The sequence below is a fragment of the Suillus discolor genome (genome assembly GCF_016758755.1).
Source record: "Suillus discolor strain FC423 chromosome Unknown F5147scaffold_24, whole genome shotgun sequence".
Lineage (NCBI taxonomy): Eukaryota > Fungi > Basidiomycota > Agaricomycetes > Boletales > Suillaceae > Suillus > Suillus discolor.
The window spans coordinates 183,896-195,587 of record NW_024541271.1 but is presented as its reverse complement, the minus strand read 5'-3'; the positions used below and the strand labels follow the sequence as shown (position 1 = coordinate 195,587).

The following is an 11,692-nucleotide window of genomic DNA, read 5'->3' as shown; positions in this document are numbered from 1 at the left end:
AATAGCTAATGATTGCTTTGGCCTTGGTGACTGTGTGAATGTTATTGCTGTTCGGACATGAAGAACGGGCCCAGGTGGAGGCTAGAGACTGCTCGTCCCGATTTGTGCAAGCGACGTACGTTACTTGAGCAACGGGTTGCAATTGGCCAAAATATACAGCATGCACCCGTTATCAATGTGACAAGAGATGATACTGGCTGCCACGTAATGCATAATGTTTCCAAATTTATCCCAGATGATTTTTTTTCGGGAGTGCTTCAAGTTCGTGTCTTTAATGCATTCAGGGCCACCAGCAACACGTTGGCCGCGGCCCGCTCATGGTCGCGGCTAGGCTCGAGGCCAGCCTACGTATACTGCCACGATGCTCCATCTCAAATTGAATAGTCAGACTCGTTGCAAGTCTAGGTTGTGGCGGTTGCTGGCGACCAAATCTCTGTTCAAACTTTAGGTTTGTATGTTTGATGCGGGCGTCGCGGTCTCTGAGGGAGGCAAGTGACTCAAGGGGAGATCGCGAGGCCAGAGTTCTGTTGTATATTGTCAGTTGGATAAATTTGAGGTATCATGTACTAACTCGTGTATTACACGCGACTTGGGCATGCAGAACAGGCCATGATTTCGGACGCTGCACAGCCTGATACTCTGAGTCATAGTACTGACCCAAGTTCAACGTTACTTCAGCTGCGGAATAGCCAGAGCTAGTAGATTACATCCGTTATTAACGTATCAGGAGGCTTCTTCTGTGATGTCGATGAGCAGTGGCTTGTTGGCTGCCTCCCCAGCGTTGCGTGTTGTTCAGTGCTCATGGTTATCGTCTGTCTGCCAAACTTCTCTGCACACTCCGAGGTATACATCCTTTTACCTGGCTGACACTGCGATCTCCAAAGAAGATGGGTGGAACTGGACAAGTCTGGATCTCGGTGAGTTTGATGTAATGGCGTGGAATGAGTACTCCGTCGTGTACAAGCATCCACTGGCACATATTTATCTTATCAGATAAAAGTAATTGCTTGCAAACGTGGCATTTCCAGGTTCCGCTGGTGTCACATTATAGCTTGTAGCTCGTTCGACCAATTGTCAATTACTAATACAGCTTTTAGGATTCCTATAAGCTACAGCCATTCATGAAGCCATGAGCCCCCGAAAAAACTCAAGTTCAAGGCGGGCAACGTGGTTGGCCTTTGGCTTGGTGGCGCTCGCTGCGTTCTCTGCCTCAGCCCAGCCTCAAACCGTCAGTGTCATGATGGTTGCACGGCCATGAATGCTAACGTGTTCTTTAGGACAGTATAGAGACCACCCAGTCGGAGCTGGAGCCCAGTGTGCAACAAGTCCCAAATGACGTATGCAGGCAGATTCAAGATATCCCCGTGTTTGGACAGTACTCATTCTTGTATAGGCTACCGTGTATTTGGAACCAGATTTCGACCAGGGTGCAGAGGGTGAGCAGGGTCTCCTTCAGCGCTTCAGGGATCTAACACATCACACAGCAACAAGAGCGTACAAGTCTGCTCTATTCACACTTTCTAACCTCACCGCACATCCGCCATCTCATACACACAATGCGTTTTCCCAACCAACTACTACAACACCTTCTCTTCTCTCTGCGCTCCTTCCCAATCCACAAGGCCAAGGTCCTCTAGGAAGTGCAATCCGTATAGCACTAAAACTTCGTCAACAATTCTTTCTTTTCCGTCTGTTTGGTGGACCCAGTGGAAGTGCTGCGAGGAGAAGGGATGAGGAGATGCGTGGAAAGGCAATAAAGGTGCTGGATCTGCTGCAACATTCTGCGGAACTAGGAAATCTGGATGCACTTTTTACGCTTGGGTATATATCTCTCGTAGGCCTCCCTTCTGCGTGTTCCAAAACTTAACGTGCTAACTTATGTGACTAGTTCCCTCCGAGCTCCCATTTTCCGTCCGACCCTGAGCTTGCATATGATTCGCTCTTGCACCACGCTGCACTGACAGGCAACGCTTCCTCGCAAGCTCTTCTCGCCTTCTTCCATGCAACAGGTTATGCAGATGTCGTTCCCATCGACCAAGCCCAAGCATTATTATATTATACATTTGCTGCTCAGGGTGGTCACAAAGGTGCACAAATGGCTCTGGGGTATCGATACTGGAGCGGCATCAGTACAGTTGAAGACTGCGGACGGGCAGTCGAATGGTACGAGGCTGCTGCAGATGAAGGTGAATGAACCATAATTTTTGAGTCTGCAAAGTTCTTACAAAGCATCCTAGCGATGTCGATGTTCCTGTCTGGTCCCCCTGGTGGCCAGACCCTTCCGCAGACTGCAACGCGGTTGTCTGATTTAGATGGGGGTGTGTTCGGGCCGGGCGCCAGTGTTGCATCTACCGGCTTGAACGTTATTAAGCCCGCTGTCAAGGCTGGCTTAGCACAGACTGCTGGCGAGACGTGGGATGACGTTCTTGAGTACTACATCGTGCGCTTTTTTCATCTACCATGTCATTCTTTCTACTTATGTAAGTTTAGTTCAACGCCGACAGAGGAGAAACAGACTTTGCGTACAAGTTGGGGAAGATCTATTACCAGGGTAGCATCTACTCTTCTGCGGGTGGTATCGGTTCTGGCTCGGAGGGGGTTGGACGCGTCCTCCAGGACTTCCATCAAGCTCAATTTTACTTCCTCCAGATCGCACGGCAGATTTGGCCTCGTGACCCTACGAATCCCCTACAGCATGGTGCACCTGGTTACAAGGCTGAAAACGTCAAGCATCCCGGATTTGCACCAAAGAGCGCGGCATATCTCGGCCGGATGTATCTCCGGGGTGAGGGTGTGAAGCAGGATTATGCGATGGCCATGATGTGGTTTGAACGAGGGGCCGAGTTTGAGGACAGAGAATGCCACAATCTGTTGGGTGTCATGTGGAGAGATGGGCTAGTGCCTGGACGCCAGGACATGAAGACAGCACTTGCACACTTCACTAGGGCCGCAGGTCAAGAACTCGCTGAAGCTCACGTCAATCTTGGAAAGTACAACTATTGTGAGCCTATATTTCCTCAAACGAACGCTTGTATTTGCTCAACAACAAACAGACCGCGGCGAATTCAAGCTCGCTATCACGTACTTTGAAGCTGCAGTGCGCTTTGGCTCGACGTTTGAGGCCCACTTTTACCTTGCGAAGATTCACACCCTAAACATGCGTGTTGCAAATGAAGGTTTCGCAGCAGGCTTTTGCGCTTCTGCGGTTTCCTTCTTCAAACTTGTTGCTGAGCGGGGAGTTTGGGATGATGACCTCCTGGCAGATGCCGAAACTGCCTGGTATAGCGGCACCGAGCGTGGCAAGGAAATTGCGATCCTTAAATGGTGGGTTGCGGCAGAAAGAGGATCCGAAATGGCACAAAATAATCTCGCTTATGTTCTAGACCAAGGTAAGCTCAAATGAAAGTTGAAGCCCTCGCAACCTGATCTATTTACAGATCGGAGCATGCTTCGTCTCACGCGGTTCGCCCCTATCGAGGCATCCAATGATACCGCTCTCCTCGCCCTTACTCAGTGGACGCGTTCCGCTGCCCAACGAAATATTGATGCACTAGTCAAAGTTGGTGACTACTATTACCACGGTCTTGGTGTCCCCGATGAACCCGAGGCACTTAGATGGGAAAAAGCGGCCAAATATTATCAGAGCGCTGCCGATACGCATTTCAGTGCGCTGGCGATGTGGAATCTAGGTTGGATGTATGAGAATGGTATTGGTGTACCCCAGGTGAGAATTTTGACCCTCGGATGATACTCGTGGCTCATGAACATCCTTGACAGGATTTCCATCTTGCTAAGAGGCATTATGATATGGCGGTCGAGACGAATAGCGAGGCATACTTGCCTGTGCTACTCTCCCTCGTGAAGTTGTATGCTCGGAGTCTCTGGTACACTCTTCAGGGTGGCAAGGATGGTCTTAATTTGTGGAAATATGATGCAGACAAAAGTGCGGCGCATCTCACTATAGTCCACGATCTTGGCTAATGTGCTTGCAGTGTCTGTAGCAGAAAGGGCTCGCTTGAACCAGGAAATAGATAGTGGTCCCCAAGACACTTCTCAAAAAGATGGCGGTGCTCAACCTGTCCCTCACAAGGAGGAGAGGGCTGTCGAAGAGTCTGAGGATGATGGGAAGTGGTATAGAGGCAAAGCCAGCGAAGATTTCCGCAGGCGAAGGCAGGGCGAAGCCGCTCGTACAGCAGCTGCTGAGGAGGAGGATGATCTATACCAAGTGAGCATTTCCTCTATTATCATTTCGCCACGCGCTTTCTTATCCTCCAACACAGTGGGCACTAGAGAGAAAGAACGCGGAAAACGAAAGGGACACCGACTTCGGTCCCGAGGACTATTTCGAAGCTGCTACTCGTGGTGGACACCAAAGGCAGGAAGAAGTAGATGAGTTTACGGAGACGTTGTTACTGGTGGCTCTCTGTGGTCTTGTTGCGCTCCTGATCTACGTCCGCACGCGTATCGTGCGTAGAACTAGAGGGCAGGAACAAGAACCGCAGCAGGACCGTGAGGGTCAGAGAGATTTAGGGTTGTTCCCGCCACCAGGCGATCCAGCCCGGCAGGAATGGAACATCGCGCATTAGCGAATGATATCACACGTTCTGTATTATGGTTGCAAGTATATAGCCGTGACAGCACATCAAAACGTAACTTTGGGTCATCAGATCCGATTTGAAACCTCGAGTCTTGCTGCCACCTTATTTGTGGATATTTGGCTAGTCAGCCCCTTGTGCGAGCACCGCGGGTTGTTGAAGTGTCGAGATTCGAGATAAACGTCAGCCTGGGAATCACTGTAAAGTCGGGCATAACTCAAGCATAACTACAAGTTTACACTTCTCGGTCTTGTGATTAGACCCCATTTCAAACCTCGAGGAGTGGTTCACCTTTACGACGCCTGAGCTGGCACCCAGCAGCACCATTGCCACTATGAGCTTCAACCTAGAAGATCTCGAAGGCCCCATTACGCACATCCTCACTGCCCCAGGTGTTGATTTGAGCACCATCAGCGCGAAGGGAGTTCGGCAGAAGTTACTGGAGGACGCCGCGTTGGGCCTGACCGCTCGAGGACTGAAGGAACGGAGGACGGAGGTGGACGCTATGATTTCGGGTATCTATGAGGTCGTTAGTCGGCAGGCACAAACAGACGAATCGAAGAGGAAACGCGAGGAAGGGACAGATGAAGGCACGGAACAGGAAGAACAAGGAGAGGATACGGAGGACCAAGATGACGCTGTAGAGGGGCACGACGGAGAAGCATCGGAGGAGGAGGACGTCAAAGTGCCAACGAAGAAAAAGAAGGGTGCTGCGAAAAGTGTCGAGGAGGCTGATGCTGAGTTGGCCAGGAAACTTGCATCAGAACTCAACTCCCGGTCGCGGCGTGGCGCATCAAACGGGGTATCTGCCACGCCCAAGAAACGTAAGACGAAGAAGAGTGCAGCTGTGGTTGACTCTGGTGCTGAGGATGATGGTGAAGATGAGGGGAAGCCAAAGAAGAAACGCAGTGGAGGTGCAAGAGGAGGTTTCGCGAAGGAATATATTCTCAGGTGCTTCAAATGCCCCTGTTCTATGCCTTTTATTACCGTGCGATATCCTCATCTTTTCTTCATTTTACAGCGAATCTCTATCGGTGGTTGTTGGCGTGGACAAGCTTTCACGCCCCCAAGTCGTGAAGAGACTATGGGAGTATATACGTGGCCATGAACTTCAAAACCCCTCCAACAGACGTGAGATCATGTGCGACGACAACATGCGAGCTGTCTTTGGTACTGAAAAGGTCGATATGTTCCGGATGAATAAAGTTCTCGGACGGTATGTCCACTCCGACTGCTTCAAGATTCATGTTCTTATTGCCTCCGCATTTAGGCATTTACATGCCCAGTGACAACCCTGAGGAGAGGTACACCAAGCCGACGTGTCGTTAGTTCTACAGTGGTTACCGCTATCTCTGGCACGCATAATTTATGGATTACAGTCAGCCCTGTGTGTTCGCACAACTGGACTTACACAACGAATCCGGAACAACAGACTCAACACGTACAAAAAAAATAACAGTCTCGAAGCACTTAGGTCGTAAGTAAATATGGTATGGCTTGCCAGTACATGAATATTACCATGAGTATCGTGAATGACTCTAGAAAAATGCCAGCTAGTTCAAATTTTGCAGCTTCATCCACTCCTTGTCGTTTGCATTAAAATCCACACCCTTATTCTTCCACCACCTCCTTGCTTTGTCTCCACCGCCAATCGCATCCTCAAGCGCTTCTTCGATGTCGCACATACGATATTGAATCGGTAACCCACTCTTATCCCACCACTCCAGCACTTCGCTTCGGTTATGCCGTGTTGCACCGGTCAGCACATCCTGGTCAAAAATAAACTGTAGCCCGCTTCCAAGCCACCACTGCAGAACCTCCACCTTCCCCACGCAGCTGGCATGGTGCATGACATGACGGTCATACGTATACTCCAGCTGCGACGTCGCCCACCACTTAAGGACATCCACATGCCCCGCTTGACTCGCTAACTCCATGACACGCCCGACCTTCAAGGGCAGATTATTGGCGAGATGCTGGTACTTCCACCACTCCAGGACATCAATGCGATTTTTCGCGCTAGCACCTTCAAGAGCAGCTTCTGTGTAGTCCAGCGGGAGCCCAGAAGTCACCCACCAGTCCAGAGACTCTACTTGGCCACTACGAGAGGCTCTGTCAATGGCACGAGCAATAGACCCAGGCTTGGGGGGATTCACTAAATCTGGATGTTGCTCGAAGCCATGTTTCCACCACGACAGCACATCTATGCGACCGTGCTTTGATGCGTGAAAAGGGATCAAATCATCTTTGAAGATAGACAAGAATACGGGGCGATATTGTGTAACGAAAAATTCCAGCACATTGACGTAACCAAATCGCACGGACGCAATGGCGCCGTGGCTTGAAGGGGGATTAGCTGCGGGGTCTGCTGCACGGATAAGAGGGACGTAACCCGTGAGCATAGAGAGGTCGATGGGTGTAGGATTGCTCCAATCGCTGGGAGGAGACAAGGAAGTAGGAATGCCCAATGCCCGAGAGAGCTCCCAATCACCAAGATGATCAAAGATCTCAGCCAGAACTTCGACAGGTAGATCTACAGGACGTTCTGTGGTACTCGTATCTTTCCCTTTGTCCATAAGAGACGTTGGCGCATCACTAGATATCGTTGGAAAATGATAGGTGTGGAAATCGTGCTGGGCTAATCTCGATGCAAGCTCTACGTCCGCGCCTGATGTTGGCAGGTTGCGAACTTTGAGGAAAAGCACGAGCTCGTCGTGTGGGAGCCGACAATAGGCATTGAAAACAGCTTTAAATGGATTGTCATGATTCTGAAGAGAGTTATCAGATCAGCACTAGTGTGGAACGTAAGAATGATGAGAAAGATATTCACCGCCATATGCAGATGCCCAGAAAGATGTGGCTTGGGAATGAGATGCACACGAGGCTGTGAGGAAACGGACCACGTGGCTATGTTGAGACACAATGAGCTCCAACTTGCAGCTTTAAGTTACTCTGCGTATATGTTCAAGTCTTCGAGTCCTTTATTAAACCTTTCGCAACCTGCACTGGAACGCATCTGGAGCCGCGAAAGGACCGTTGATTCAAACTCAGGTCATTCCAAGTCAGTCCAGAAGAGTCCAGGCAGATTTGTTCGAGGCGTCGGAAGAATGTGCTGCCCTGTCTTTATGATGTGGTGCAAAACGGCATCGATGGTCGCCCTGATCGAGGTCCTACATAGTCCGCCTCGACTCGGAAGATTTGCACCTGGCCTGGAAGTTTGACTCGGAGTCCCGGACCCGTCGACTCGTCACATGGATTTTGGAGAACAAGAGTTCCAGATTCTGCTCAACCACGCTTAGTCTTCTCGGAGGACTGCCGACCTTTCAGTTGTTCGGGAGCGGGCCCCTCAGGGTCATCGACGAGGTGAGAGTATCTATTTATTCACGCGGGCGCTATTTTACCCAGACCATGATACGAGAGTACTTGTCATATCCTTGTTTGCCTGAGCTTATCTCTCTAACTTTGGTCAAATGAATTTAGGGTCTGGTTTATCAAAGTAATAGACATTTCTCTGTCTGTATCTGTGACATGTGAACAGCAGGTCCTATACAAAACAATCATTCTGCTGTACGAGTGTCGCACTGGTAGCAGTGCCCAAGAACCCTATTCTTCATCCCTGCATATAACCAAGTACAGCAATCATACGTACATCCAGAACACCCGAAGGAAAAGAGTTACGGAAGGCTGATAAGTATGCTGTAAACTTACCACATGCAGTATCACAGGCGCTTAAGCTTCCGAGTCAGCACCACTCAGAGTAATCAGCAGTCTTTCATTGTTCATATCCGGGAGGGTAGACTACCTGATGCCTAACCTTCATCCTCGTGCGGCACAGTCCCCGGGCGATACAGGAAGAGTACGTTGTTCAGTTTCTGGAACACAATAGAAAGCAGTGACGCAGCCTGTACTTTGCAGATACTTCCACATCGATTGTGTGGCTGATGCAGTTCGTCGCACAGCATAATCAACATGCTTCTTGTAGCTCCGACTGAGTTTCACGTCGGTCTAGACTATATGTATACGTCACGGAAGATGTTCTTTGAGCGCGTCTTCTACGTTCATGGTCGTATTTTCTCCAGGGACCGTCGAACGATTCGCTCGAGGGACATTGGAACACAAGAGGCAATTGCAAGTCGTCGTCGTTCCGCCACTCTCATAAGTTATTCACGCCCAACACTGAATAGGCCGGATCAAAGGTCAGTCGTAATTGATTGCGTTCTTATCGTGTTCGTTGTTCATCATATACAGCGGCTATTGCTAAATCTGTAATACCGAGATATTGAAGCAGAAGTCACAGCAATAGGTGATCAATCAGCACTCACAGCCAACTACATAGATCCGGACTTCTTCTGAAAATTGTTTTGGAGAATGATACTTTGGTCGTACCTGCGATGTGTTTTTGGCTGTGCTGAATGACATCAGGTTCCCATCTTTGATCGCACGATCACATGTCACGGTCCAGGGCGATCATGTCGTCACGGCCGTGATCGCGTGATGACCCTTTTTGTAGCGCTAGTCAGAAATAGTAAGCGTTTTCCTCTGTGAACGGGGGATGGAATTACTCGTTCAAGGTATGATTACGGCTTTGATTCTATGTGGACAGGTACTGCATTCACTAGTCATGGACAGTCATCGCTTTCTGCTGTAAATCCAGTGATGCTCCTGTGCTGGTGACAGGTAGGAACACAAAAGACTTTAAATGGTAGTATGAGATACTGGGCGTTTATTTCACATATATATACTCTCAGTCTTAGCCGCCTTACTGACCACCCAACTTCGATATGCTCAGAGCGCTTGCTAATCTCTTATGTGGAGGACGGTATGCCATCTTAATGGCAGCACTATCAAAATTTCATTGATATTCGATATCAGCGACCAAGGCCAAACCCGGGGACCGCCAAGAAAGTTATATGGTACTTGCCCGCCGAAGGAAAATAAAGAGTACGAGATACATCCCCATCAACTGTTGCGACGAACTGACTTCAATTGAAGTAGCAAGCCACCAGCCAATGTCCGGAAGTCGTACGTATTAGCATGTTGCTGATGATTGCTTGGCGTAGTTGACAAGGCTTCCAGTACTGTTAATCCATCTCGGCCGCCTCCAGACCCCAAAAGATATCCGAATCAGCCGAATCTGGTAGCCCCAAGGACGTAGACCGTTTAAGCTCTCCACCGTGTCTCGTAGTACCAGAGTGTAGTGACTGTTGTCTCAGTGCGTACGTTCTACATCCTCAATCTTCAATGATCATCTTGTTTACGCTCATGAACACTAGATTGCTATCCAATAGAAAACTTATATAGTATCTTTTCTTTCTTTAGTTCTTTGGTAAAAGAATTTCAACTGGGGTTATTTTCTATAAACCCTCTTTCAAATAATCGAGTTTCGTCGGACAATGCTTATAGTTCATTAAATGTTAGACTTATTTCACCGAATACATACTTATCGTGGCGCCTCGTGCGGGAGCATGTGGGATCATACAGCATACAATGAAACAGCGGCATGTGGAAATGATGGACCAGTGCGAAATACGTTGTAACCAAGCGCGCGGGTCCATTCAGATATGCTGTATAGGATGCATTTCCAAAGTCCGCTGTAAGCAGGCTTCTACATCTTGATGCTGTAAAAAAGTGCGACGTCCTCTGTGTTCGTGAATGCATTTTCTCTAGAGGCGGTCGAACGATTCGATTTCGCTCGAAGGGACCTCAAGACGCACAACTATACAGGAGGTAAGTCATCGTTCCATCACCCGGGTTGTTACTGAAGCTGAATCAAGGGTCAGTCGGTAATCGATTGCGTTCTTATCGTCCTCGTCATGATCTACAGCGAACACCCTAGCGGCTGTTGCTAGATCTGTAACATCAAAGTGTTGGAGCAGAAGTCACAGCAATAGATCAATCAGCGCTTCAGCGTTCACAGTCAACTACTACATAGATCCGGACTTCTGACATCTTATGGAAATTGTTTTAGAGACTGATACTTTGGTGTGTCGCGTACCTGCGATGTGTTTTCGGCTGTGTCGAATCATGACGTCTCAGATCAAATTCATGCACAAGGTTGTTTAATTTTGTTTGATCTGCATGGCATAGTGCAGAGACGATCACAGTCCAGGGCGATCATGTCGTCAACGCCGTGATCAACTGACCCTTAATTCTGTAGCGCAAGTAATTAGTAAGCTGTTAACGCCGTGGGAGCGTTCAAGGTATAATAATAGAATACTTATCCATTGTACACAGGGACTTGAATACTTACAGCTTTGATTCCATGTGGACAGGTACTGCATTCGATGGAAAAGATGGACAGCCATCATTTTCTGCTGTGAATCCAGTGATGCTCCTGTGGCGGTGGCAGATAGGAACAAAAAGACTTCGAATGACGGTAGTGTGAGACTGGGCGTTTATTTCGCATTTCGCATATATATACTCCGATTTCTAGACGCCTTACTGACCACCTAGCCTCAGACATGCTCAGAAAACTTGCCAGTCTCTTATGCGGAGGACGGTATGCCATCTCAACGATTGCACTAAATTTCATTGATGTTCGATATCAGCGACCAAGGTCAAACCAGGGGACCACAAACTAACCTATACGGTACCAACTCGAAGAAAAACAATAAAGAGTGCGAGATATATCCCTGTCAACTGTTGCGACGAACTGACTTCAATTGAAGTGACACGGTACCAAGCAATGTCCGGAAGCCGTACGTATTGGCATGTTGCTGATGATTGCTTGGTGTCGTTAACAAGGCTTCCAGTACTGGTAATACCAATCCGAATCGGCCGCCTCCAGACCCCAGTAAATATCAAAATCCGTCGAATGGTCAAGTACCCCCCAGGAGGTAGTTCGTTTAACCTCTCCACTCTGTCTCGTACCTGAGTGTTAGTGACTATTGGCTCAGCGGGTACGTTCGACCTCCTTGATCTTCGATGATCTTGTTTACGCTCATGAACACTTGATTGCTACCCAATAGAAAGCCACTACATTTATTTCTTCTTTCTTTGATCCTTTATGTAGAACATTTTCAAGTGGGGCCCCTTCAGATGTATATATCTTCCAAAATCCTCCTGTAAATAATTGAGTTTCGAACGACACTTGCAGT

General features: G+C 48.6%; 3 protein-coding genes across 3 annotated transcripts; 2 read left to right on the top strand and 1 right to left on the bottom strand.

Moving 5' to 3' along the window:
* The first annotated feature begins 1,073 nt into the window (after positions 1–1,073).
* F5147DRAFT_692606 (uncharacterized protein) lies at positions 1,074–4,686 on the top strand. Its single transcript, XM_041437198.1, has 12 exons — positions 1,074–1,228; positions 1,278–1,337; positions 1,394–1,436; positions 1,485–1,834; positions 1,889–2,186; positions 2,238–2,440; positions 2,491–3,001; positions 3,054–3,389; positions 3,438–3,724; positions 3,778–3,943; positions 3,993–4,225; positions 4,281–4,686. Exons 1-12 carry the CDS (start codon positions 1,130–1,132, stop codon positions 4,584–4,586), a joined length of 2,892 nt encoding a protein of 963 aa, XP_041293367.1. The 5' UTR covers positions 1,074–1,129; the 3' UTR covers positions 4,587–4,686.
* Positions 4,687–4,929: 243 nt separating this feature from the next.
* F5147DRAFT_773099 (uncharacterized protein) lies at positions 4,930–5,884 on the top strand (the record flags this gene model as incomplete). The annotated part of the gene is made up of 3 exons (XM_041441418.1): positions 4,930–5,546; positions 5,617–5,811; positions 5,866–5,884. 3 exons carry the CDS (start codon positions 4,930–4,932, stop codon positions 5,882–5,884), a joined length of 831 nt encoding a protein of 276 aa, XP_041293366.1.
* F5147DRAFT_798356 (uncharacterized protein) lies at positions 5,865–7,366 on the bottom strand (the record flags this gene model as incomplete). Its single annotated transcript, XM_041443221.1, has 1 exon — positions 5,865–7,366. A coding segment is annotated over one exon (1,218 nt), but the record flags the coding sequence as incomplete, so codon positions are not given.
* Between the last annotated feature and the right edge of the window lie 4,326 nt (positions 7,367–11,692).

Coding starts and splice junctions, on each gene's coding strand:
- F5147DRAFT_692606 (XM_041437198.1), top strand. CDS start 1,130: ATGAGCCCCCGAAAAAACTCAAGTTCAAGGCGGGCAACGTGGTTGGCC. Junction 1,437..1,484: donor TTTCGACCAGGGTGCAGAGG/GTGAGCAGGGTC, acceptor CACATCACACAG/CAACAAGAGCGTACAAGTCT. Junction 3,944..3,992: donor GAAATATGATGCAGACAAAA/GTGCGGCGCATC, acceptor ATGTGCTTGCAG/TGTCTGTAGCAGAAAGGGCT.